The sequence below is a fragment of the Notolepis coatsorum genome, assembly GCF_963971535.1.
Source record: "Notolepis coatsorum genome assembly, contig: SUPER_8_unloc_1, whole genome shotgun sequence".
Classification (NCBI taxonomy): Eukaryota; Metazoa; Chordata; class Actinopteri; order Aulopiformes; family Paralepididae; genus Notolepis; species Notolepis coatsorum.
Window position 1 is genome coordinate 1,051,008 of NW_028174873.1, and position 27,617 is coordinate 1,078,624.

General features: G+C 44.2%; 1 protein-coding gene across 2 annotated transcripts in view; it reads left to right on the top strand.

Annotated features, from left to right (window-relative positions):
* rabep1 (rabaptin, RAB GTPase binding effector protein 1) overlaps positions 1 to 27,617 on the top strand; it is a 109,489-nt gene that overhangs the window by 27,704 nt on the left and 54,168 nt on the right. Inside the window, exons 5-10 of one of the 2 annotated variants that reach the window (XM_084338365.1) lie at positions 6,474 to 6,593; positions 7,233 to 7,368; positions 13,642 to 13,820; positions 20,192 to 20,302; positions 22,900 to 23,355; positions 26,095 to 26,199. In XM_084338365.1, coding sequence (XP_084194491.1) covers positions 6,474 to 6,593; positions 7,233 to 7,368; positions 13,642 to 13,820; positions 20,192 to 20,302; positions 22,900 to 23,355; positions 26,095 to 26,199 — 1,107 coding nt within the window. The remainder of the gene's footprint in view (positions 1 to 6,473; positions 6,594 to 7,232; positions 7,369 to 13,641; positions 13,821 to 20,191; positions 20,303 to 22,899; positions 23,356 to 26,094; positions 26,200 to 27,617) is intronic. The other variant, XM_084338366.1, reaches the window with a different exon arrangement.

Sequence of the window (27,617 nt, forward strand, 5' to 3'; positions counted from 1 at the left end):
AGGACTAAGTCCTTGTGTGTTTTGTCTCTGTCCTGAAGGCTCAGGAGGACTAAGTCCTTGTGTGTTTTGTCTCTGTCCTGAAGGCTCAGGAGGACTAAGTCCTTGTGTGTTTTGTCTCTGTCGTGAAGGCTCAGGAGGACTAAGTCCTTGTGTGTTTTGTCTCTGTCCTGAAGGCTCACGAGGACTAAGTCCTTGTGTGTTTTGTCTCTGTCCTGGAGGCTCAGGAGGACTAAGTCCTTGTGTGTTTTGTCTCTGTCCTCAAGGCTCAGGAGGACTAAGTCCTTGTGTGTTTTGTCTCTGTCCTGGAGGCTCACGAGGACTAAGTCCTTGTGTGTTTTGTCTCTGTCCTGAAGGCTCAGGAGGACTAAGTCCTTGTGTGTTTTGTCTCTGTCCTGAAGGCTCAGGAGGACTAAGTCCTTGTGTGTTTTGTCTCTGTCCTGAAGGCTCACGAGGACTAAGTCCTTGTGTGTTTTGTCTCTGTCCTGAAGGCTCAGGAGGACTAAGTCCTTGTGTGTTTTGTCTCTGTCCTGAAGGCTCACGAGGACTAAGTCCTTGTGTGTTTTGTCTCTGTCCTGAAGGCTCAGGAGGACTAAGTCCTTGTGTGTTTTGTCTCTGTCCTGAAGGCTCACGAGGACTAAGTCCTTGTGTGTTTTGTCTCTGTCCTGAAGGCTCAGGAGGACTAAGTCCTTGTGTGTTTTGTCTCTGTCCTGGAGGCTCAGGAGGACTAAGTCCTTGTGTGTTTTGTCTCTGTCCTGAAGGCTCATGAGGACTAAGTCCTTGTGTGTTTTGTCTCTGTCCTGAAGGCTCAGGAGGACTAAGTCCTTGTGTGTTTTGTCTCTGTCCTGAAGGCTCAGGAGGACTAAGTCCTTGTGTGTTTTGTCTCTGTCCTGGAGGCTCACGAGGACTAAGTCCTTGTGTGTTTTGTCTCTGTCCTGGAGGCTCACGAGGACTAAGTCCTTGTGTGTTTTGTCTCTGTCCTGAAGGCTCATGAGGACTAAGTCCTTGTGTGTTTTGTCTCTGTCCTGGAGGCTCAGGAGGACTAAGTCCTTGTGTGTTTTGTCTCTGTCCTGGAGGCTCACGAGGACTAAGTCCTTGTGTGTTTTGTCTCTGTCCTGAAGGCTCACGAGGACTAAGTCCTTGTGTGTTTTGTCTCTGTCCTGGAGGCTCAGGAGGACTAAGTCCTTGTGTGTTTTGTCTCTGTCCTGAAGGCTCAGGAGGACTAAGTCCTTGTGTGTTTTGTCTCTGTCCTGAAGGCTCAGGAGGACTAAGTCCTTGTGTGTTTTGTCTCTGTCCTGAAGGCTCAGGAGGACTAAGTCCTTGTGTGTTTTGTCTCTGTCCTGAAGGCTCACGAGGACTAAGTCCTTGTGTGTTTTGTCTCTGTCCTGGAGGCTCAGGAGGACTAAGTCCTTGTGTGTTTTGTCTCTGTCCTGAAGGCTCAGGAGGACTAAGTCCTTGTGTGTTTTGTCTCTGTCCTGAAGGCTCAGGAGGACTAAGTCCTTGTGTGTTTTGTCTCTGTCCTGAAGGCTCAGGAGGACTAAGTCCTTGTGTGTTTTGTCTCTGTCCTGAAGGCTCAGGAGGACTAAGTCCTTGTGTGTTTTGTCTCTGTCCTGAAGGCTCAGGAGGACTAAGTCCTTGTGTGTTTTGTCTCTGTCCTGGAGGCTCACGAGGACTAAGTCCTTGTGTGTTTTGTCTCTGTCCTGAAGGCTCAGGAGGACTAAGTCCTTGTGTGTTTTGTCTCTGTCCTGGAGGCTCAGGAGGACTAAGTCCTTGTGTGTTTTGTCTCTGTCCTGAAGGCTCAGGAGGACTAAGTCCTTGTGTGTTTTGTCTCTGTCCTGAAGGCTCAGGAGGACTAAGTCCTTGTGTGTTTTGTCTCTGTCCTGGAGGCTCAGGAGGACTAAGTCCTTGTGTGTTTTGTCTCTGTCCTGAAGGCTCACGAGGACTAAGTCCTTGTGTGTTTTGTCTCTGTCCTGAAGGCTCAGGAGGACTAAGTCCTTGTGTGTTTTGTCTCTGTCCTGAAGGCTCACGAGGACTAAGTCCTTGTGTGTTTTGTCTCTGTCCTGAAGGCTCAGGAGGACTAAGTCCTTGTGTGTTTTGTCTCTGTCCTGAAGGCTCAGGAGGACTAAGTCCTTGTGTGTTTTGTCTCTGTCCTGAAGGCTCAGGAGGACTAAGTCCTTGTGTGTTTTGTCTCTGTCCTGGAGGCTCAGGAGGACTAAGTCCTTGTGTGTTTTGTCTCTGTCCTGAAGGCTCAGGAGGACTAAGTCCTTGTGTGTTTTGTCTCTGTCCTGAAGGCTCAGGAGGACTAAGTCCTTGTGTGTTTTGTCTCTGTCCTGGAGGCTCATGAGGACTAAGTCCTTGTGTGTTTTGTCTCTGTCCTGGAGGCTCACGAGGACTAAGTCCTTGTGTGTTTTGTCTCTGTCCTGAAGGCTCAGGAGGACTAAGTCCTTGTGTGTTTTGTCTCTGTCCTGAAGGCTCAGGAGGACTAAGTCCTTGTGTGTTTTGTCTCTGTCCTGGAGGCTCAGGAGGACTAAGTCCTTGTGTGTTTTGTCTCTGTCCTGAAGGCTCAGGAGGACTAAGTCCTTGTGTGTTTTGTCTCTGTCCTGAAGGCTCAGGAGGACTAAGTCCTTGTGTGTTTTGTCTCTGTCCTGGAGGCTCACGAGGACTAAGTCCTTGTGTGTTTTGTCTCTGTCCTGAAGGCTCACGAGGACTAAGTCCTTGTGTGTTTTGTCTCTGTCCTGAAGGCTCACGAGGACTAAGTCCTTGTGTGTTTTGTCTCTGTCCTGAAGGCTCAGGAGGACTAAGTCCTTGTGTGTTTTGTCTCTGTCCTGAAGGCTCACGAGGACTAAGTCCTTGTGTGTTTTGTCTCTGTCCTGAAGGCTCACGAGGACTAAGTCCTTGTGTGTTTTGTCTCTGTCCTGAAGGCTCACGAGGACTAAGTCCTTGTGTGTTTTGTCTCTGTCCTGAAGGCTCACGAGGACTAAGTCCTTGTGTGTTTTGTCTCTGTCCTGGAGGCTCAGGAGGACTAAGTCCTTGTGTGTTTTGTCTCTGTCCTGGAGGCTCAGGAGGACTAAGTCCTTGTGTGTTTTGTCTCTGTCCTGGAGGCTCAGGAGGACTAAGTCCTTGTGTGTTTTGTCTCTGTCCTGAAGGCTCACGAGGACTAAGTCCTTGTGTGTTTTGTCTCTGTCCTGGAGGCTCAGGAGGACTAAGTCCTTGTGTGTTTTGTCTCTGTCCTGAAGGCTCAGGAGGACTAAGTCCTTGTGTGTTTTGTCTCTGTCCTGAAGGCTCACGAGGACTAAGTCCTTGTGTGTTTTGTCTCTGTCCTGAAGGCTCAGGAGGACTAAGTCCTTGTGTGTTTTGTCTCTGTCCTGGAGGCTCACGAGGACTAAGTCCTTGTGTGTTTTGTCTCTGTCCTGAAGGCTCAGGAGGACTAAGTCCTTGTGTGTTTTGTCTCTGTCCTGGAGGCTCACGAGGACTAAGTCCTTGTGTGTTTTGTCTCTGTCCTGAAGGCTCAGGAGGACTAAGTCCTTGTGTGTTTTGTCTCTGTCCTGGAGGCTCAGGAGGACTAAGTCCTTGTGTGTTTTGTCTCTGTCCTGAAGGCTCAGGAGGACTAAGTCCTTGTGTGTTTTGTCTCTGTCCTGAAGGCTCACGAGGACTAAGTCCTTGTGTGTTTTGTCTCTGTCCTGAAGGCTCAGGAGGACTAAGTCCTTGTGTGTTTTGTCTCTGTCCTGGAGGCTCACGAGGACTAAGTCCTTGTGTGTTTTGTCTCTGTCCTGGAGGCTCACGAGGACTAAGTCCTTGTGTGTTTTGTCTCTGTCCTGAAGGCTCACGAGGACTAAGTCCTTGTGTGTTTTGTCTCTGTCCTGAAGGCTCAGGAGGACTAAGTCCTTGTGTGTTTTGTCTCTGTCCTGGAGGCTCAGGAGGACTAAGTCCTTGTGTGTTTTGTCTCTGTCCTGAAGGCTCAGGAGGACTAAGTCCTTGTGTGTTTTGTCTCTGTCCTGGAGGCTCAGGAGGACTAAGTCCTTGTGTGTTTTGTCTCTGTCCTGAAGGCTCAGGAGGACTAAGTCCTTGTGTGTTTTGTCTCTGTCCTGGAGGCTCAGGAGGACTAAGTCCTTGTGTGTTTTGTCTCTGTCCTGAAGGCTCAGGAGGACTAAGTCCTTGTGTGTTTTGTCTCTGTCCTGAAGGCTCAGGAGGACTAAGTCCTTGTGTGTTTTGTCTCTGTCCTGAAGGCTCAGGAGGACTAAGTCCTTGTGTGTTTTGTCTCTGTCCTGGAGGCTCAGGAGGACTAAGTCCTTGTGTGTTTTGTCTCTGTCCTGAAGGCTCATGAGGACTAAGTCCTTGTGTGTTTTGTCTCTGTCCTGAAGGCTCAGGAGGACTAAGTCCTTGTGTGTTTTGTCTCTGTCCTGGAGGCTCATGAGGACTAAGTCCTTGTGTGTTTTGTCTCTGTCCTGAAGGCTCAGGAGGACTAAGTCCTTGTGTGTTTTGTCTCTGTCCTGAAGGCTCAGGAGGACTAAGTCCTTGTGTGTTTTGTCTCTGTCCTGAAGGCTCAGGAGGACTAAGTCCTTGTGTGTTTTGTCTCTGTCCTGAAGGCTCAGGAGGACTAAGTCCTTGTGTGTTTTGTCTCTGTCCTGGAGGCTCAGGAGGACTAAGTCCTTGTGTGTTTTGTCTCTGTCCTGAAGGCTCACGAGGACTAAGTCCTTGTGTGTTTTGTCTCTGTCCTGGAGGCTCAGGAGGACTAAGTCCTTGTGTGTTTTGTCTCTGTCCTGAAGGCTCACGAGGACTAAGTCCTTGTGTGTTTTGTCTCTGTCCTGAAGGCTCAGGAGGACTAAGTCCTTGTGTGTTTTGTCTCTGTCCTGAAGGCTCAGGAGGACTAAGTCCTTGTGTGTTTTGTCTCTGTCCTGAAGGCTCAGGAGGACTAAGTCCTTGTGTGTTTTGTCTCTGTCCTGAAGGCTCACGAGGACTAAGTCCTTGTGTGTTTTGTCTCTGTCCTGAAGGCTCAGGAGGACTAAGTCCTTGTGTGTTTTGTCTCTGTCCTGAAGGCTCAGGAGGACTAAGTCCTTGTGTGTTTTGTCTCTGTCCTGAAGGCTCAGGAGGACTAAGTCCTTGTGTGTTTTGTCTCTGTCCTGAAGGCTCAGGAGGACTAAGTCCTTGTGTGTTTTGTCTCTGTCCTGGAGGCTCAGGAGGACTAAGTCCTTGTGTGTTTTGTCTCTGTCCTGAAGGCTCACGAGGACTAAGTCCTTGTGTGTTTTGTCTCTGTCCTGAAGGCTCACGAGGACTAAGTCCTTGTGTGTTTTGTCTCTGTCCTGGAGGCTCAGGAGGACTAAGTCCTTGTGTGTTTTGTCTCTGTCCTGGAGGCTCAGGAGGACTAAGTCCTTGTGTGTTTTGTCTCTGTCCTGAAGGCTCAGGAGGACTAAGTCCTTGTGTGTTTTGTCTCTGTCCTGAAGGCTCAGGAGGACTAAGTCCTTGTGTGTTTTGTCTCTGTCCTGGAGGCTCAGGAGGACTAAGTCCTTGTGTGTTTTGTCTCTGTCCTGAAGGCTCACGAGGACTAAGTCCTTGTGTGTTTTGTCTCTGTCCTGGAGGCTCAGGAGGACTAAGTCCTTGTGTGTTTTGTCTCTGTCCTGAAGGCTCACGAGGACTAAGTCCTTGTGTGTTTTGTCTCTGTCCTGAAGGCTCACGAGGACTAAGTCCTTGTGTGTTTTGTCTCTGTCCTGAAGGCTCAGGAGGACTAAGTCCTTGTGTGTTTTGTCTCTGTCCTGAAGGCTCAGGAGGACTAAGTCCTTGTGTGTTTTGTCTCTGTCCTCAAGGCTCAGGAGGACTAAGTCCTTGTGTGTTTTGTCTCTGTCCTGAAGGCTCACGAGGACTAAGTCCTTGTGTGTTTTGTCTCTGTCCTGAAGGCTCAGGAGGACTAAGTCCTTGTGTGTTTTGTCTCTGTCCTGGAGGCTCAGGAGGACTAAGTCCTTGTGTGTTTTGTCTCTGTCCTGAAGGCTCACGAGGACTAAGTCCTTGTGTGTTTTGTCTCTGTCCTGAAGGCTCACGAGGACTAAGTCCTTGGGTGTTTTGTCTCTGTCCTGGAGGCTCAGGAGGACTAAGTCCTTGTGTGTTTTGTCTCTGTCCTGGAGGCTCACGAGGACTAAGTCCTTGTGTGTTTTGTCTCTGTCCTGAAGGCTCAGGAGGACTAAGTCCTTGTGTGTTTTGTCTCTGTCCTGAAGGCTCACGAGGACTAAGTCCTTGTGTGTTTTGTCTCTGTCCTGAAGGCTCACGAGGACTAAGTCCTTGTGTGTTTTGTCTCTGTCCTGAAGGCTCAGGAGGACTAAGTCCTTGTGTGTTTTGTCTCTGTCGTGAAGGCTCAGGAGGACTAAGTCCTTGTGTGTTTTGTCTCTGTCCTGAAGGCTCAGGAGGACTAAGTCCTTGTGTGTTTTGTCTCTGTCCTGAAGGCTCAGGAGGACTAAGTCCTTGTGTGTTTTGTCTCTGTCCTGAAGGCTCATGAGGACGCCGAGAAGCTCCGGTCAGTAGTGATGCCCATGGAGCAGGAGATAGCGGCTCTGAAGGCCAAGCTCTCTTCAGCCGAGGACCGGGTGAAGGACCTGGAGGCCTCCGAGGTGAGCGCCTGTCCCTCAACGTCTGTCTTTAATCATGTTTCAACGAGGAGTATCTGTTCGTCGGACAGGGCCGGGGCGATGCTCCCGCCATGTTTGTGTCTGTGTTTCGACGGGGCAGAAAAGTTGCGAGAGGATGAACTTTTGGCCCCCGACGGATAAGATTACCACTGTTATTTAAACTGTACGATTACTTAGGTTTTCATTTCAAAACAAACCCAACAGACTGTAATACCTTCCATCTAATGTCTATCCGCTCCGTCTCGGATCAATATAGCTGGCCTTAAAGGAGCACGCCAACATTTTTGGGAAATTAGCTTAGTATACCATCTTCTCCAGAGAGAGAGACAAGAAGATAAGACACCAGTTTCCTCTCTGTGCGTTCAGTAGAAAGCTATCTGGCTGCACGTTAGCCTAGCTTAGCACAATGAATGGAAGCGGACATGGCCGGTTAGCCTACAAGGCATTGTCCAACTAACACCTCTCCCGAAGGCTAACCGGCCATGTCCACTTCCATTCATTGTGCTAAGCTAGGCTAACATGCAGCCAGATGGCTTTCTACTGAACGCACAAATGTGTATTTTGCTTGATATACATGAGGCCCATTATATCTACTTACATTAAACTGACATTGTTTTGCAGGTGAAGGAGCTGAACCATGTCCTGGAGGCTGAGAAGTCATGTCGTACCGACCTGGAGATGTACGTGGCTGTGCTCAACACCCAGAAGGCCGTTCTGCAGGAAGACGCGGAGAAGCTACGCAAAGAACTGCATGAAGGTAGGCCTCCTCCAAAATAAAAGTCCCCCTGTTTATCTTCAAACATCTCTGAGACACGGGGGAGGGGATGACGGGGGGGAAGTGAGGTACGTGTGGCTGCTCAAGTAGAATAATAACACATGGATAGGGTTCAGTGAGCCCAGTCTAATGATAATGATAACCACACTAGGCTAGAGTTTAGTGTGGCCAGTAGGGCTGCAACTAATGACTATTTTGGTAGTCGACTAATCTGTCGATTTATTTTTTCGATTAGTCGACTAATCGAAAAACAATTATATTAAAAAAAATATATATATATATCTTTTTTTCTTTTTTTTTTTCATTACCTATCTTTGTGAAAGTGGCTTCTCAGCTCTGGTCCAGCTGAAGACCGAGCAGAGGAACAGATTGGACATTGAGCATGACCTCAGAGTTGCTTTGAGACTCTTGTCAGGACCAAACAACATCCCCAGTTATCCCATTAGTTCCCCCAAACTTACTGTCGGTCTGTTATGTTAAGCTAAGAAGTCTTCAGCTGGCTGGACCAGAGCTGAGAAGCCACTTTCACAAAGATAGGTAGTGCAAAAAAAAATATATATATATATAATAATAATAATATTTTTTTTTAATGACTAATCGACGCAACAATATCTCGTCGACGATTTTTCATAATCGACTAATCGTTGCAGCCCTAGTGGCCAGTAGAGTTTAGTGTGCCTTAGGGCCGTCTTAAATACTTCGAAGCTTCGTTCGATGGGCATGGGATTCGAATATGAAAATAAAATTCGATTAAAAAAAAAATATATATATATATATATGATTTAATTTATTTTTTATTTTTTTTAAATCAACTCTGCCTCTCTTTGTTAACTACAACAAGCAATGCTGTTTGTTATTTAAGATGAGGTCGGACTCGGCACTGACAGATTTGTGTTCATTGTGCTGCTTTTATAAAGCATTGTGCCGCTTCTCATCGGAGTTTGTTTTTGTTAGTGTCTACACACGTTGAAGTCCATGTACTGTGTCTGTCCATGTACTATAATTCAATGTCTGTTAAGTGCTTTGAGATACCTTATGTAAGGCGCTATATAAAATAAATGTATTATTATTACTATAGAGATTAGTGAGGCCAGTCTAATGATAACAACACTAGAGATTAGTGAGGCCAGTCTAATGATAACAACACTAGAGATTAGTGAGGCCAGTCTAATGATAACAACACTAGAGATTAGTGAGGCCAGTCTAATGATAAATGTATGCCATGACCTCATTGGTCATGACTGGGAAGGGTGGAGCTAACTGTGTCTACCCACATTAAAACAACGACAAAGATACATGACTATGTGTACATGCATAATAAAACGGAATATAAAAGCAGTAGGGCTGACCTTCGAATTTTTTTTATCTTATGTTGTGGGACTTGTACAGCACTTTGGTAAACTTTGTTATTTTTAAATGTGCTCTATAAATAAAGTGGATTGGATTAATGAATTAAGTAGCCCCTTTCGTGACTGTGACGCAGCCAACACAGTGATTTAATTCAAGGTGGATCGCTGTTGTCGTTTGAACAACTTCAGATTTCATGGGAACTACCAATCTCCCAAATCAAGAATGTTTAAGATGAATGAAGTAAGATTTTGATTATTGGAAATATGGCCTGTGTAGACTAAACTATGCACAGAATTATGTCAGTCTACAAGGTCCGGATTCTACATGGTCCGGCAATGTAGACCTTGTAGACTCCACTACAGCCCAATTATCAGTGAATGTTCATGCATTTTTAAGAAGGGCTACTTCCACAAAAAAACAAAGAACTCACCAAAATATCTCAGTAGCACCTTATCTAAATGTTCTATTTCATATATGGAGATTCATATTTATTTATGTATTGCATGCATTTCTACATTTTATTTCCTATTTTGTTTATTCATCCCAGTATCTTTCTTTCTTATGTGTGGAATTCTACAAGGCATTGACATTCACATTTACATTTAGTCATTTAGCTGACGCTTTTATCCAAAGCGACTTACAAGTTCTGTACGACAGGTCATCAGGAAGGGTACAACTCTATCAGCTGAGTAACAATATTCATCAAAGTGTTGAGTGCTACAGTGTAGGTTAGTTTATTAGGACAAGTGCATGACAGTAAGGTTAGTTAGGGTTAGATTTTTTTTTATTTTTTTTTTTAAATTTTATTTCAGATAATGGTTGAAGAAGTGCGTCTTTAGTCGACGGCGAAAGATTGGATGGGATTCGGCTGTCCTAACTGGGGTGGGTAGTTCATTCCACCATTGTGGGGCAAGGACTGAGAATAGGCGTGTAGGTGGTGTATGTGTTTGAGGATGATATCCTTCAAACAGGTAATAGTGATGATGTAATTTGGGCAGTGCTGAGCTGGGTTACTTTCCTCTAGTGTATTTGTCCCCCGGCCCCACCCAATGGCCCCATGCACACACACACACACACACACACACACACACACACACACACACACACACACACACACACACACACACCGAAGTCAAAATCATTTTTTTTATTTTTATTTTTTTTATTTTTTTATTTTTTTATTTTTTTAAACTTCGATTTTTTTTTTAATGTTCGAAGCTTGTGCCATCGAACGAAGCTTCGAAGTATTTAAGACAGCCCTAAAAAGCAGAGATTGTAACATGTTGGACTCGGGTCCTGCAGCCTGCTCCTGGTAGACTAGAGAGAGTCGGTATGCTGTACTAGTCATTAGAGAATGTAGATCGCAACAAACTGGTTCCACCAGCCGGCCTGGCAGTAGAGAAAGCACACGCTGAGAGATTTGACCTCTTATGTTTTACAATAATACACATTGCAATGCCTATTCACAGCATTACAATACACATTACATTGCAATGCATATTCACACATTACAATACACATTACATTGCAATGCATATTCACATCATTACAATACACATTACATTGCAATGCATATTCACACATTACAATACACATTACATTGCAATGCATATTCACATCATTACAATACACATTACATTGCAATGCCTATTCACAGCATCACATTACATCACCATCACCACAGACATTTTGACACAACAGGTGATTGTTATCAAATAACAAATAAATCAAATAAAATATCATAGCACTGAAACTGCCCTCACCAAAATAATCAGTGACCTCAGGCTAAACTCTGACGAGAATAAGATCTCCATCCTTATCCTGCTAGGTCGCAGTGCAGCATTTGATACAATCGATCACGGTATTCTAATCGATCGTCTTGAAAACCTTGTCGGTTTCTCAGAACATGTGCTAAGCTGGTTTAAAACATACTTTACTCTATCTAATCTATTCTATTTTATTATTTATATTACTGAAGAACTGTGATTTGCCTTACCTTGCTACCTCTCCATCTCTTTGTATTTAAATTCTTTGTTTTTTATGCTTGCTTATGCCTGTATTTTTTACTGTTGTGAAGCACTTTGAACTGCAACCTCTGTATGAAAAGTGCTATACAAATAAAGTTATTATTAACAGGTGATGATTTTTAAATAACAGTCGCCAGTGATTTTATGATTTTTATTTTATATTGATATAATCTCAGTATAATTTGGCTTCTTGGAGAATGCCACATATACAAGCCCCTAGATGGTTTTTAGGCAATTCTCCTTCACATCTCTTTGTGGATTATATTGTATTATATTATGTAATTGTTTTTGTATGTGTAAATAAACAAAACAAACAAACACATAATTTGCTATTGGCAACGTGGGGGAAAATACAGAATAGGATGCAGAATAGTGATACAGAATACAGGGGAAAAATGTTGAGACGGAACAAGTTGGGGGACTAAAGGGGAATTCCACCCGTTTTAAGAGTTTCTGTGCCCCAGGGCAGTCCAGGCAGTATTCGCTCCGCTCTCACCTAAAGCTAGAAATCCGAGAGCCCTCCCAACTGGTGATGTCACCACTGGGATGTAAATTCTGGGGCCGTTCCCTAGACAAAGAACCATTTTATGGCCTCGTAAAGTCCGAGCCCCGTGATCTGTCGTACGTGTCATCGCTTTTCTTTCAGGTCCTTTTTTTTTTTTTTTTTTGGTCCACTTTTTCTCCCATTTTTCTATATTTTTCTCCCATCCCAATTTTTCGTATCATCCAATTCAACCCTCCCCTGTCACGAACGCTGTTTCTTGCCTCCCACAAGCCGGCTGCAATGTGGACTAAGTCATACATAGCACAAGTCCCCTCCGGTACTTGAGGTAACAGCAGTCGCATCTTTTCACCTGCGCAGCTCGATCTCTCAGTGTCGAGGAGTAACGCGTGGGAGGCTCACGCTGCCCCCGACACTTCCTGATTCTACTGCGCAGGCGCACCAACCGACTTGTAGGAGTCGCTTGTTCACAACGTCCGATCCCCACCCTTCAGTTTCCCTCCCCGTAATACGGCCAATGTGTATTACTGCGGACGACCAGCTAAACTGAAAACAATGTGGAGAGCTGGATTCGAACACGCGAATCCTAGCGTCTCCACACTGGTGGCGAGTGCCTTGCCCACTACACCACCTAGCCGCCCTCTTTCAGGTCCTTTTTTTTTTTTTTTTTTAAGTCGCCGGTGAATTATTTACAACACACAGAACGGTTAGTTTGAGTTATATAGTCGGGCTTCCAGTGTTGTAGTCGAGTCACTGAATCTCGAGTCTTGAGTTGAGTCCCCACAGTGTTCGAGTCCGAGTCACCAAAGAAGAGTCCGAGTCGATTCCCCATTACCCTAGTCCGAGTCCAAGTCATCAAGGGTTGAGTCTGAGCTGACATACAAAACAAAAAGGTCGACAATAAACATGAATGACACAGCGGTCACCGTTTCAAAAGGGAGTTTATTTACTTTGTGACACAATAGACAAACAAATGCACCAGCCATCGATATCTTATGCCAAATGATTAGGGCCTATTACAAAACAAACCTAAAAGAACAACTGTATTCATCAATGAACACGTCGTCCGAGTCCGCGTCTGCACCTTCCGAGTACAAATGCAGTCGGTGCTCGAGTCCAAGTCGAGTCACGAGACTCCTGAAAATCAGTCCAGGACTCGGACTCGAGAGTCACTACACCGCTGCTGGCTGCCGTGGCAACAACCACTCGCTGCATGATTCCCAATCTCTAGGCCGGAATCACTAATCACCGTTTTACAAATAGAATCTGTAAAGCCATCAAACCGTGACCTCGAGGCGAAGGAGTCCTGCTTGGTGTTGTGCTTTGGTCTGATGTGTGGACTGGAGTTTAGTAACTTATTATTATACTGTGGATTTCACCAGACCTGAGCAGTGTTTCCCACAGGATTTTCCGAGACTATGGGGGGTGAACCTCCGACCCTCTAGGGGGGTCCGGGGGCATGCCCCCCCCCCCGTATATATATATATATTTTTTTTACATTTTAAAGTTAAATGCATCAATCTGGTACACTTAGAGAGCAAAATAAAGAGGCCAGATCTATGATGAACTTTGTGCTCAAAATCGACTAGACTAGTGCTTCCCAAACCTCTCGTCGAGACACACCAGCCGTTCAATGTATTTGTTAAATTCCACCACCAGCACACCTATTATTGTTTTTGTTATTTTCCTGTGAAGTTCTGTGTATTGTGATTAATGTGTTGTCTTGTTTCATGTAAGTAATAATAAAAAAAAATTGATAAAAAAAAAACTAGCCCTTTATTAGTTTAATCAGGTGTGCTGGTAGTGGAATTTAACAAATACATGGAACAACGGCTGGGGTGCTTCAAGGAGAGGTTTGGGAACCACTGGACCAGAGCTGACATTTGAGCCGTCAAAGAAATGAAGCAAAAGTGGTTACCTGTGTTGAACTGGTTTATTTTTTAGAAAATAAAAAGAATATAGTGGATTACTATTACGACCACTACCACTGCCAATACTACTGATACATCCCTATTGGCAAACTTTATATTTAAAAATAATAGTAAAAAAAAAAAAAAATTAAAAAAAAAATTATATTTGTTTGTAAATATTTTTTTTGGTTCATTATACAACTGTGGCGGGACTAATTAGACTTCTCCTCCTTCCCCCTCCCCTCCTCCTCGTCCTCGTCCTCCCCCCTCTCCTCCTCCTCCTCTTCCTCTTCCTCCTTCTCTTCCTCCGCCTTCTCCTCCTCCTCCTTCTCCTCTTCCTCCTTCTCCTTCTCCTCCTCGTCCTCCTTCTCCTTCTCCTCCTTCTCATTCTCCTCCTCCTCCTCGTCCTCCTTCTCCTTCTCCTCCTCCTCCTCCTCCTCCTCCCCCCCCTCCCCTCCTCCCCCAGTGTGTCACATGTTGGAGTTGGAGCGGCAGCAGCATAACCAGCTGAAACACACGTGGCAGCGAGCCAACGACCAGTTCCTGGAGTCTCAGCGGCTGCTGATGAGAGACATGCAGAGGATCGAGAACGTCCTGTCCTCCGAGCAGCTGCGCCAGGTGGAGGAGATGAAGAGGAAGGACCAGGTACTCAAACACTCGATTAGGTGTTCGGATGGTTCTGTCGGTTAGTTGAATGAATGATGAATGACTGTCTAGTCGTAGGACACAAAGCACTTCACAATGTGTGTGGAACTGGCCTCCACCACCACCTAGTGTGGAACCCAACCGTTGGCGAAGCAGGCACACAATAGCTGAAAGGCTTGGGGAGATGAGAATTGATATCAGCCAATTAACACATTAAGTGCCACGGAGTTTGCCCGTCTCATACCACTCTCTGCCACCACTCTAAGCCTATGGAGATGTTCACCTTCTTTGCAGGGCTATAACTTTTTAAATTGTATTGCTAAATTGACATTACTATGGCCCATTCAACATCGATTATCTATCGTTCAGGATGTAGGAACGTTTTACTTTTTCATTCACACATTCATACGAAAATACCGTCTAGAGTATAAATATGTTTTAATCGTTTTCTGCAGTATTTCATAGAACGTGAGATATAGGCATAAATGCATAATATTAGATTATCAAATGCAGTTTGATACCGATCCACGCTATATTAAAAATGTCAACTGTACATGGTCCTAAACGTTATGACTGATCATGCGCGGGTGAACGGAGGGGGGGGTCGTTTATAATTCCGTGAGCGTCATTAAATGATTCATGATGGTATGGGTGATAATAGATCAGAGCAGTTTGTATGGATAATAATAAGCAAAAACGCTGAAACTCACGTCAGTCTCCTCTTACCGTGGGGCGATGAGAGTGGAGCAAACAGATCCCAGTTATGTGGTGGGGATCGAGGCGGTCCATTTCCGGTTTGTATAATACTAATATACGCCCAAATCATGTAGATCATAGGTGTCAAACTCACGGCCCGCGGGCCAAATCCGGCCCGCCACGTCATTTGATGTGGCCCCCCAAGAGCTCAGGTAAAAATTTTTTTTTTTTTTTTTTTACATTAATATTGGGTTAAAAAATAGCAGTGTTAAAATAATTGTGGGTTAATGCGTTAATAAAGCTTTAACTTTGACAGCCTTAGTTATTACACATTCTTACACATACATGTATGTTGAACATCTGAGGTAACAAAGGAAAAAAGCCAAAAGCACTTACTCCTCAGACATTCTTTGACAATTTTACAGCCCAAAATACAAGACACATAATAGCAATTTCATTACGAATTGAAAATGGGGGACCCTGATGTAAACAAGTCGAAAGTCTTTCTCTGGTCTGCATCCCCTTAACAATTGTGTGTATTGAGCTGTACTGTACTGTACCCATTCTGCAATCTGTTAATTAAAGTTAATTAAACTATCTTCCATTAGTTGGATGTATGGCCTCTGCAAGGTTGTGTGCAGCCATTTGTTTTTGTAACGTCTGCTACATCTGTCCCACGTGTTCTTTGCAGCTCACAGTTGTTAGTTCTGCCCCTCTTGACTGTGACAAAAAGGTTTTGAACAAACTTAATGTCATAGCTTGTATTTGATGATATTCTTCTTTGTTATTTACTTGAATGGTTTGATCATTAATTGGTGGAGTAATATGGGGTTCTGATAAACAAAAATTATTTGTTAAAATAACATAAGCTAACATATATTTTTACATTTATGCAAATGAATATGCAATATGTATAACTTGAATAAGTAATAAATACAGAAACACCATGTTTAACAATATGTAAATGTGTAGCTACATTTATTTTACATTACATTAACATTTATACGGTCTTTGGCCCTTTGAGGGCAACCATAATGCTGATGTGGCCCTCTGTGAAAATGAGTTTGACACCCCTGATGTAGATTATTGAGTTATGGCAGCGATCCATATCCACGTGTGTGTCTTGAGTCCTGGGATGATATACGAGTGGCCGGACGGATTTAGGGGACGGACATTTTGATGTAAACAAGACGAAAGTCTTTCTCTGGTCTGCATCCCCTTAACAATTGTGTGTATTGAGCTGTACTGTATTGTACCCATTCTGCAATCTGTTAATAAAGTTTTCAATCAATCAATCAATCAATCAAACAGGCATATCCGGTATGGCAACTCACCGATCAGCCACCAGGTGGCAGTATTGAAGCGTTGCAGAGTTGTGCTGAGTCCAACAGCATCTGACAAGGCTCCGTGAGTGAAATATGAATACCATGACGAAAATATGAAATATGATCAAAATAACGCAGTGATCTGGCACTATTCACATGAACTTGAAACCCGTTTTACAACGTGAATGGCACCCAATGTGTTAAGGACGGAGATAATTGGCTGGTGTTTCTTTGATTCTAGGAGGAGGAGGAGTAGAAGAAAGAGAATGAGGCCTTGTCCAGACGAAAATGATTTTGATCTTTTTCGTTTTCATTTAAAAAAAAAAGTTTCCGTAAAAACTAAAACGTCTCAAGATAATAAGTGCGTGCCACAAATTTACAAAATAAATGTCTTACGCTGGGTTCGAGCCCAGCTCTCCACATTGCTATCAGCTTGGCTGGTCGTTCATACTAACACAATTGGCAGTGTTAGGGGTGGGAAAGCTGATGGGTGGGTCCTGGTCATTGTAAACAGCGACTCCTACAGTTCGGTCGGGGCGCCTGCTCAGCGCGGATAGGATCTGAGGGGGGTAGTGTGATCCTTCCACACGTTACACCCTCTCAGTGAGAGTCCGCGCTGCCAGGTGAAAAGAAGCGGTTGATTGGCTAGACGTGTGTTGGAGGAAGCACGTGATAGCCTCCACTCTCCCAGACCGACTGGGGGGTAAGTGCGCAGCGACCAGGAAGGGGATTGGGAATTGGCATAACGACTAACATTGGGATGGGAGAAAAACGGAGGAAAAAGGAGGGGGAAAAAGATCAATAACAAAATAAATGTCTTTCCTGTTTTAGACGTCGCTCTTTTATTTTGAAAACCCTGACCGGAAGTGTTGTCGTTGTTTTCGATAACTTGAGCTAACTTAACACTTTGGTCGCCAGGCTTATATTCTTAATATACCATCCTCCACCAGCTCTATTTGTCTATGGGGATGTTTACCTTCTTTGCAGGGCTATAACTTTTTTAATTGTATTGCTAAATTGACATTACTATGGCCCATTCAACGTCAAGTATCTATTGTTCAGGGTGTAGCAACGTTATACTTTTTCATTCACATATTCATACTAAAATACGGTCTAAAGTATAAGTATGTTTTTATCGTTTTCTGCAGCTTTCTCCAGAACGTGATTTATAGCCCCAAATGCATTATATTGATGATCAAATACAGTTTGATAGGAATCTGCGCAAGATAAAAAATTTCAAATGGACGTGCTTCTAGAAGTTACTACTGATCATCTGATGTTGACCGGATGGGGGGGGGGTCGTTTATAATTCCGTGGCCAACGTTAGATGATTAATCTAGTGTGGGTGATATGATCATTAGAGCAGTTAGTATCGAACACGTTAAAAAATAATGCTGAATCTTACCGTAGCTTCCTCATAGCGTTGGGCGATGAGCGTGGAACAGAAATATTCCTATTATGGGATGTAGAAATATGCGATCCATTTCCAGGTTGTATAATAGTATATACGTCCAAATCATGATGTTTATCGAGTTATTGGTAACGGATTGCTATCCGTTGTGTCTAGCTCGAGTCCTGGGACTATTACCGAGTGATCGGACCGAATTGGAATGAGCACCAGCTTCCATTTCCTGTTTCCGCTCTGGGCGATCCGCCGATCGGCCACCAGATGGCGCTCTTGAACCGTTGGAGAGTTGAGAGGGGATCAACAGTAAATCTCAAGTCTCCGGGGGAGAAATATGATTTCGATCACAGATTTTTGAAATATTGATATCAAAGACGTGGTACGGCGTCTTTGTCAGAATGAGCATGGCGGGGAAAGACGTGCTACGGCGTTTTTGGCGACCATAGTGTTAACGTTAGTTTTCCAAAGGAGTGGACTGTGGAGAGAGAGAGAGAGAGACCGTGGCTCAAACTACCTGTGTTGTATTAAAGTAATTGATTGATGTTTAACTTGTCCATGTGTCATTTTGACTAGCAAAACGTTTGTTGTTTGTATTTAACGTTACCTCAGGATACCACTGTCTATTGAATTTAGTTGGTTAGCTATTTAGCTAATGATGATGGCATTCTGAATAGCATCAATGCTAGCTGGCTGGCTACAGCTTTATTTACTAAATTATGGAGGCTTTATAATCGTCAAGGTAAGAGAGGATTTGTCATGATCAACTGAAGGCGTATGCTATGGAACAATATGTGCTTGGCTACTACTTGGGGTTTCAGAAAAAGGCTATGTGACGCTAGTATCGTGTATTGCATCACAGTAGCCTCCCGATCAAGCTCAATGGCTTCTGTAACACGAACGCAACTACTCTGATGCCATTGTTGTTTAATAATAACTCCCGGTGTTTAATAAACACTTCTAGCCAGGACATATCTGGACATATAAGACATATGTATCATGTTTCTTTTTTTGTTGGCTGGGTTTGCATGCGGATTAAGGGAGATGTCAATCTGTTGTCGACGGTGGTAGTACAGGCGCAGTACTGTACTGTAAAAGCTGTAAAAGCCAGATCAAGCTCAATAGCTTCTGTAACACGAACACAACTACTCTGTACATGCCATTGTTGTTGTGATGTTTTGGCTGAGTTTGCACATACGGGGTAAGGGAGAGGTGGGCTATCGCGTCATCGGTTCAGGAGAAGACGCGTATCGCTTGTGAAGATGGTGACGCAAGGGGGGCGTCTTCAGAATTGCGCACTCTGGAAGCCGGTCTCAGAAAGTAGCATCTTCAGGCTGCCAGAACGCAGTTCTGTGTGGATGAAAGGGGCATACGATCAAATTAGGGATGCCCCGATCACGTTTTTTGCCACCGATCGTCTGAGTCATATCGGCCGATACACTGCCGATACCGATCGTTTTTGGTTTTCTTATAGCAGCTGGCAGTATTATAGTACTGTAGGTCTAACACAGGTATTCTCAAAGTCCGGTCTAAATGATCTAATCTAATCTTAGAAATTAAGTAAAGTGAATAGTACTGGGTGTTAAGCATAACAGTATCTAAGTTAATTTACTTCTGACCATTATAGTCAAAGTATTTTCCTATGAACTGAAACTTATAAGATCACATAAGGCTAGCATAATTGGCCTTCAGTTACAGCTATGAAGCATGATAGCTAATTAGCCAACAGCTGCAAAAACAAATGTCAATGATGTTATAAGACATTGATATCAGGAGCTATCTGGAGCTACTGCTAGCCAGCTAGATAACGTTAGACAACGCCTCATGTATTAAACTAAAGTGAATAGTTTACTGGGTAATTTTGTTTAAACAGTAACGTTAGTTAGGTAGCTAACGTTACTAGCCCACGGAACAACGATAGCTAGTTAGCCAACGCTAGCCAACAACTGTGAAAACGAATGCCAAAATGATGATATCAGACGTTGATATCAGGAGCTATCAGTAGCTAGCCAGCTAGATAACATTAGACAATGCCTCATGTATTAAACTAAAGTGAATAGTTTACTGGGCCATTTTGTTTAATGCTTCAGTTATGTTGAAAGAGGTGCTCATGCACTCGACTGTGGCCGGAGCGTTTGTTGACATGACGGGTCTGTGAGGGGGAGGGGCAAGGCGTGCAGCAGCAGTAGCAGCTGTGTGCAAGAGAAGACAGCGAGTGAGAACTCCGCTGAGAATTGGATCATGTTTTTCGCGCGTGTCATCGATTGGTTTTCGCGATCGGCGAAAATAAAGCATTATCGGAATTCACCAATCTCATATTTAGACGGAATATCGGCCGATACCGATCGCTGGCCGATCGATCGGGGCATCCCTAGATCAAATACTTTTTTTTTTTTTTTTTTTACTTTTTTTTTCTTCATTTTTTATTTACAAACATACAGGTACAAAATACAAAGACAGAATTTACAATACTATTAAACCGACAGAAACAATAAAGAAAAAATATTATATAATTATTATTATAAAAAAACTTAAATAAGTCAGGGTGTGACATGGGTTCATTGGTCATTTCTATCTTTAAATTTTTTATTTACATTTCAATTTATTTTCTTGTTTCCTTTTCTTCCTATATTCCTCCCACTTTTCCCATTTTGACAAAAATGTCTCCTCTTGCATATGCGTGATTCTCTCCATTTCCTGTATCCCCTATCTCTGTCCATTGTTCCTTCGTCGGTGCTTCTACCCTGTACCACAGCTTAGTCAGTGCTTTCCTGGCTGCTACTAATAGTATCTTAATCAAATAGTTGTCTTCTCCCTGAATGTCTTTCTGTGACAAGTTCCCTAGGTATAGTAGATCAAATACTTTGACTGATACGACCGAAATCGGTTTAGTCTGGACAAGGCCTGAGATGAATAAGGACTAAATCCTGGTGTTTCTTTGACCCTAGGAGGAGGAGGAGGAGCAGGAGAGGCTGAACCAGACGGACGTACAGGAGGGAGACGCAGGGGACCAGACTGAACCACTGGATGACTTCTATTTGGGGCTGAGTGTTGAAGAGGTACAGTAGGGCTGGAGATGGAGATGGAGATGGATGCATAGATAGATAGATAGATAGATAGATATATGGATGTTTTCCTACCCTCCCACCACATTTACCATACAAAGACATATATTTATGTTTATTAACCCTTTCACTGCCAACCGTCGGTAGTGTGATAGTAAAGGGTTAACCTTCTGTCGTGTGGCAGTGAAAGGGTTGACCTGCTGTCGTGTGGCAGTGAAGGAGTTAACCTTCTGTGTATTGTCGCAGTGAAAGGGTTAACCGTTTGGTAGTGTGATAGTAAAGGGTTAACCTTCTGTAGTGCGGCAGTGAAAGGGTTAACCTGATGTTGTGTGGCAGTGAAAGGGTTAACATTCTGTGTATTGTCGCAGTGAAAGGGTTAACTGTTTGGTAGTGTGATAGTAAAGGGTTAACCTGTAGCGTGACAGTGAAAGGGTTGACCTGCTGTCGTGTGGCAGTGAAGGAGTTAACCTGTGTATTGTCGCAGTGAAAGGGTTAACCGTTTGGTAGTGTGATAATAAAGGGTTAACCTTCTGTAGTGCGCCAGTGAAAGGGTTAACCTGCTGTTGTGTGGCAGTGAAAGGGTTAACATTCTGTGTATTGTCGCAGTGAAAGGGTTAACTGTTTGGTAGTGTGATAGTAAAGGGTTAACCTGTAGCGTGGCAGTGAAAGGGTTGACCTGCTGTCGTGTGGCAGTGAAGGAGTTAACCTGTGTATTGTCGCAGTGAAAGGGTTAACCGTTTGGTAGTGTGATAATAAAGGGTTAACCTTCTGTCGTGTGGCAGTGAAAGGGTTGACCTGCTGTCGTGTGGCAGTGAAGGAGTTAACCTTCTGTGTATTGTCGCAGTGAAAGGGTTAACCGTTTGGTAGTGTGATAGTAAAGGGTTAACCTTCTGTAGTGCGGCAGTGAAAGGGTTAACCTGATGTTGTGTGGCAGTGAAAGGGTTAACATTCTGTGTATTGTCGCAGTGAAAGGGTTAACTGTTTGGTAGTGTGATAGTAAAGGGTTAACCTGTAGCGTGGCAGTGAAAGGGTTGACCTGCTGTCGTGTGGCAGTGAAGGAGTTAACCTGTGTATTGTCGCAGTGAAAGGGTTAACCGTTTGGTAGTGTGATAATAAAGGGTTAACCTTCTGTAGTGCGCCAGTGAAAGGGTTAACCTGCTGTTGTGTGGCAGTGAAAGGGTTAACATTCTGTGTATTGTCGCAGTGAAAGGGTTAATTGTTTGGTAGTGTGATAGTAAAGGGTTAACCTGTAGCGTGGCAGTGAAAGGGTTGACCTGCTGTCGTGTGGCAGTGAAGGAGTTAACCTGTGTATTGTCGCAGTGAAAGGGTTAACCGTTTGGTAGTGTGATAATAAAGGGTTAACCTTCTGTAGTGCGCCAGTGAAAGGGTTAACCTGCTGTTGTGTGGCAGTGAAAGGGTTAACATTCTGTGTATTGTCGCAGTGAAAGGGTTAACCGTTTGGTAGTGTGATAGCAAAGGGTTAACCTTCTGTCGTGTGGCAGTGAAAGGGTTGACCTGCTGCCGTGTGGCAGTGAAGGAGTTAAAGGATCCCCATTAGCATTCCAGAGTACTATTGACGTGAGTTTGAGAACATTTGATTTTGGTGCTGTTTTTGTTCTGATGTTACCAGAAGCGGCCCCTCTAGTGTTGTAACCGTGTTCAGAAGTCATTTCTAACATTTCTAAATATTCTAAGTGCAATGTTAGTTCACTTTGTTTGAAAAGGTCATTCTTTGGATGTCAAGCATTTGTAAGTAATAATTGTTGAAGCCAGTTGTCTTCCCAACATGACACAGTATAATGGCTTCAAACGAAGAGGAAACTGTGTAATGCTGCACACTAACACTATTCATTACGAGACCGTCGGCAGAGCATAGGTTCAAAACTCAACCCTGAGTTACAGTAGACTTTTTGTGTTGCGAGCTACTGCACATTATTTGTATTATCATTTTATATTATAATGTCCTCTATTAAAATAAATAATTTAGCTTTTAACAAACAACTGTGAACTCTCTCTCGCTCTCTCTCCTCCCTCCCTCTCTCGCTCTCGTTCTCGTTCTCTCTTTCTCTGTCTCTTTCTCTGCTCACTCTCTTTCTTTCTTTCTCTGTCTCTCTTGCTCTCGCTCTCTCTTTCTCTCCTCGCTCTCGCTCTCTTTCTTTCTTTCTTTCTTTCTTTCTCTGTCTCTCTCTCTTGCTCTCGCTCTCTCTTTCTCTCCTCGCTCTCGCTCTTTCTTTCTCTGTCTCTCTCGTTCTCTCTCTCTTTCTCTCCTCGCTCTCGCTCTTTCTCTCTATCTCTCCCCCCCCTTCCTCTCTCTCCCCCCCTCCCTCTCTCTCCCTCTCCCCCCTCCCCCCTCCCTCTCTCTCCCTCCCCCCTCCCCCCCTCTCTCTCTCTCCCCCCCCCCCCCCCCTCTCTCTCTCTCTCTCCCGCTCTCTCTCTCTCTCTCTCTATCTCTCTATCTATCTCTCTATCTATCTCTCTATCTCTCCCCCCCCCCTCTCTCTCTCTCTCTCTCTCTCTCTCTCCCCCCCTCCCTCTCTCCCTCTCCCTCTCCCCCCCTCCCTCTCTCTCCCCCCCCCCTCCCTCCCTCCTAGCCCCACATTAACCACAGCAGCCATGGCTCCATGCACTCCCTGGACGCGGACGTGGTGCTGGGGGCCTCGGACCCCTACAGAGACAGCCTGCGGCGGGTCCAGTCGACGGACAGCCTGGGCTCCTCCCTGGGCGGCCAGCAGGGCCTCGGGGGCCACAGCTACAAGGCCAAGTCGGCCGGCCACCTGGACGAGTCCGACTTCGGGCCCCTGGTGGGGGCGGACTGCGGCCTGTCGGAGGGCTTCGACACGGCCTCCGTCAGCTCCATCCAGCTGACCGCCGGCCACTTCCTGTTGACCAAGGACCAGGAGAAGGCCATCAAGGCCATGACGCCCGAGCAGGAGGAGACGGCCTCCCTGCTCTCCAGCATCTCCCACGCCCTCCCGGACTGCGCCCCCTTAGCGCCGCTGGGCTACCGACTGGTCAGCGACAGCGAGTGGAACCTGCTTCAGCAAGAGGTGGGGGGAGTTGGGGTCAGACTTATCAATAACAAAGTAATTTGAGTTGGGGTCAGATTAATCAATAACAAAGTCATTTGAGTTGGGGTCAGATGAATCAATAACAAAGTCATTTTTAACAGAGTTGGGGTCAGATGAATCAATAACAAAGTCATTCTTAACAGAGTTGGGGTCAGATTAATCAATAACAAAGTCATTCTTAACAGAGTTGGGGTCAGATGAATCAATAACAAAGTCATTCTTAACAGAGTTGGGGTCAGATTAATCAATAACAAAGTCATTTTTAACAGAGTTGGGGTCAGATTAATCAATAACAAAGTCATTTTAACAGTCACATTAATCAATAACAAAGTCATTTTAACAGAGTTGGGGTCAGATTTTAGTATGTTTAACAGTTATGGTTAGATTAATCAATAGCAAAGTCATTTTAAGAGGGTTAGATTAATCAATAACGAAGGTATTTTAGCAGGGTTAGTTTAATCAATAACGAAAGTATTTTAACACTTTAAGTGCCGAAAACGTGTTTAGGCGTCCTTCCCCGCCATGCTCAAGTTGCCGAAGACGCCGTAACTCGTCTTTGATATTAATATTTCAAAAATCTGTGATCGGATTCATATTTCCCATCCGCTGGCCTGAGACCCACCAAAAAGCCCCACTGAACCCTCTAGCGGTTCAAGAGCGCCATCTGGTGGCCGATCGGCGCAATCGCCAAAGAGGAAGTTACTTGGACAATGTGCTATTCACCCATATTACTTCCGGGCACTCGGTATATGTTCCGGCACTCTAGCTCATCACAATACATAGCGATCCGTTGCCAATAACTCGATAAACAACATGATTTGGACGTATATACTATTATACAAGCTGGAAATGGACCCGATATTTCTACATCCCATAATAGGAAAATGTCTGTTCCACGCTCATCGCCCAACGGCGCGAGGAAGATACGGTAAGATTCAGCGTTATTTTTCAATGTCTCCTATACTAACTGATCCGATGAACATATGACCCACACTAGATGAATGGTATAATGTTGCCCACAGAATTATAAATGCCCCCTCACCCATCCGGTCAACATCAGATCATACGTAGTAACTTCTAGAACCATGTCTAGTTGGAATTTTTTATATCGCGCCGATTGCCATCAAACTGTATTTCATCATCAATATAATGCATTTGGGGCTATAGATCACGTTCTGGAGAAAGCTGCAGAAAGAGATGAAAACATACTTATACATTAGACCATACTTTAGTATGAATATGTGAATGAAAAAGTTTAACGTTGCTTCACCCTGAACAATACATATAGGACATTGAATGGGCCCTAATAATGGCAATTTAGCAATAGAATTAAAAAAGTTATAGCTCTGCAAAGAAGGGGAACTTCTCCATAGACAAATAGAGCTGGCAACCTATGGTATATCATGAATTTAGCCTTAGGCAATCAAAGTGTTAACAGGGTTAGATAAATCAATAACAAAGGTATTTTAACAGGGGTAGGGTTAGATTTATCAATCTAGGAAGTGTTCCTCAGATTTGTTTAGAGGAGAAGACTATTGGGAGATGAACCAAACGTCCACAGCTAAACACGCCTCAAGCTGTGTGCCACTCGGTCTGTGTGAGGTGCAGCTGGCCTGCTATACAAGCTGTGTGCCACTCGGTCTGTGTGAGGTGCAGCTGGCCTGCTATACAAGCTGTGTGCCACTCGGTCTGTGTGAGGTGCAGCTGGCCTGCTATACAAGCTGTGTGCCACTCGGTCTGTGTGAGGTGCAGCTGGCCTGCTATACAAGCTGTGTGCCACTCGGTCTGTGTGAGGTGCAGCTGGCCTGCTATACAAGCTGTGTCCCACTCGGTCTGTGTGAGGTGCAGCTGGCCTGCTATACAAGCTGTGTGCCACTCGGTCTGTGTGAGGTGCAGCTGGCCTGCTATACAAGCTGTGTGCCACTCGGTCTGTGTGAGGTGCAGCTGGCCTGCTATACAAGCTGTGTGCCACTCGGTCTGTGTGAGGTGCAGCTGGCCTGCTATACAAGCTGTGTGCCACTCGGTCTGTGTGAGGTGCAGCTGGCCTGCTATACAAGCTGTGTGCCACTCGGTCTGTGTGAGGTGCAGCTGGCCTGCTATACAAGCTGTGTGCCACTCGGTCTGTGTGAGGTGCAGCTGGCCTGCTATACAAGCTGTGTGCCACTCGGTCTGTGTGAGGTGCAGCTGGCCTGCTATACAAGCTGTGTGCCACTCGGTCTGTGTGAGGTGCAGCTGGCCTGCTATACAAGCTGTGAGTATTGACTATGTGATGCTCATGCTCTTAACTAGGGGTGTAACGATGCGATCTCACAACGATTTGATTCCATTGCGATTCTTTAGGCAACGATTCAATGCATCATGAAATCTCTTCATTTGACCACGATTCGATTAGATTCGATACATTTTCTATACATTTTCGATAAATTTTCTGTTAATTCCCCAAAAAAAGTACACAAATGTGGCTGGGGCAACTGATTCACTCAGCATGAATAGGTCAATAAAAACAATACACGCATTAAAAAAATAAATAAAATCGTTTTAGTTTTACGTAGATTAATTTAGATTATAATCGATTCTAACATATTCAAATCGATGCATCGAATCGAACACATTAGAATCGATGCATTTCTATTAATCGATGCATCGTTACACCCCTAGTCCTAACTAGTGTTTGGTGCTCCTAAGTGTTTGTTGGTGTTGTTGGCCTGTGTGTTGTAGGTGAAGAATGCCGGCAGGAAGCTGGGTCGGCGATGTGACATGTGCTCCAACTATGAGAAGCAACTCCAGGTCATCCAGGGTCAGGAGGCGGAGACACGAGATCAGGTGACCGCTCCCCTCCAGCCTGAGATGATCAGATTAGCCAGTGGGATATCATTGGTGTCTATTTGTAATATAGCCCTCATGGGTAAACCCCCCCCTTGCATCACAACTAGGGATGTCCCGATCACGTTTTTTTGCTCCCGATCATGTGATTTTGAGTATCTACCGATACCGATATTTCCCGATCCGATCAAATTATTATTATTATTTTTTTTTAACTTATTATTTTTTATTCAACAAACATGACCATGTTCACGTCTTAAACTCATACTGAGGCCTTAGTTTTGGTTTTAAATTGCATATCATCATTCATTTATTTATTGTCACACAGCAGAAGAATTTTGCCAAAACAAACCAATAGTAACCAACCAGCTGCAGAACGGCAGACCAGCCACACACTCAGACCTAAACGCATTTCCTTTGATTTAATTATACATCAAATGATTTATGAAGTTAAATGTTCACCTGGATAACATCAACATTCAGGGTGAATGTAATGTGAGAAATTGGGATTAAAAAAATAAAAATTTGGGTCTGAGATTGTGGCTGATCTGCTGTTCTGCAGCTGGATACTATTGGTTTGTTTTGGCAAAATTCTTCTGCTCTGTGTGACAATAAATAAATGAATGATTATATGCAATTTAAAACCAAAACTAAGGCCTCAGTATGAGTTTAAGACGTGAACATGGTCATGTTTGTTGAATAAAAAAATAAATAAAAAAAAATTGCTGATTTTCTTTCTTTCTTTTTTGCCAATCCCGATCTTCGGAAAATCACGTGATTGGATCGAGACATCCCTAATCACAACACTTTTGGAATGGAATCTTGTAACCTATTCTACATATTCAAATGGCTGGTTGGTTCTAGGGTTCCTCCAGTTTGCTCTGAACTAGGAAAACCTGCTTTTTCCTTTTGATGCTTGAACACCTGGAATGCCCTCCGACTGACTCTGAAGCTGAAGGTTCGTCCTTCTCTTGCTGCTTTTAAAAGTATGATCTGCAACTAGGGGTGTCCGATATTATCGGCCGATATTGGCATTCAAATGTAATATCGGAAATCTTTATTTACCCAGGCAAGCAAGTAAGAACAAATTCTTATTTATTGTCAAAAGTATGCAAATGTTGTGTAAATTCCATGACAAGAGATATGTAATGTTAATTACCTGAAATTATTCCGTTTTTTTGGGGGGGGGGGCACATATATCGGTATCAGAAATTAAGAGTTGGACAATATCGGTATATCGGATATCGGTAAAAAAGCCAATATCGAACATCCCTATCTGCAACCACTGTGTCGACTCAACTGGCTTAGCTGATTTTTTATAGTTTATTATTATATATTTTTTTATTATTATTGTGTTTTTGGTCGATTTTTATTGGTTTTTACTACCGGGCAGTATGGTAGAGAGAGAGAGAGAGAGA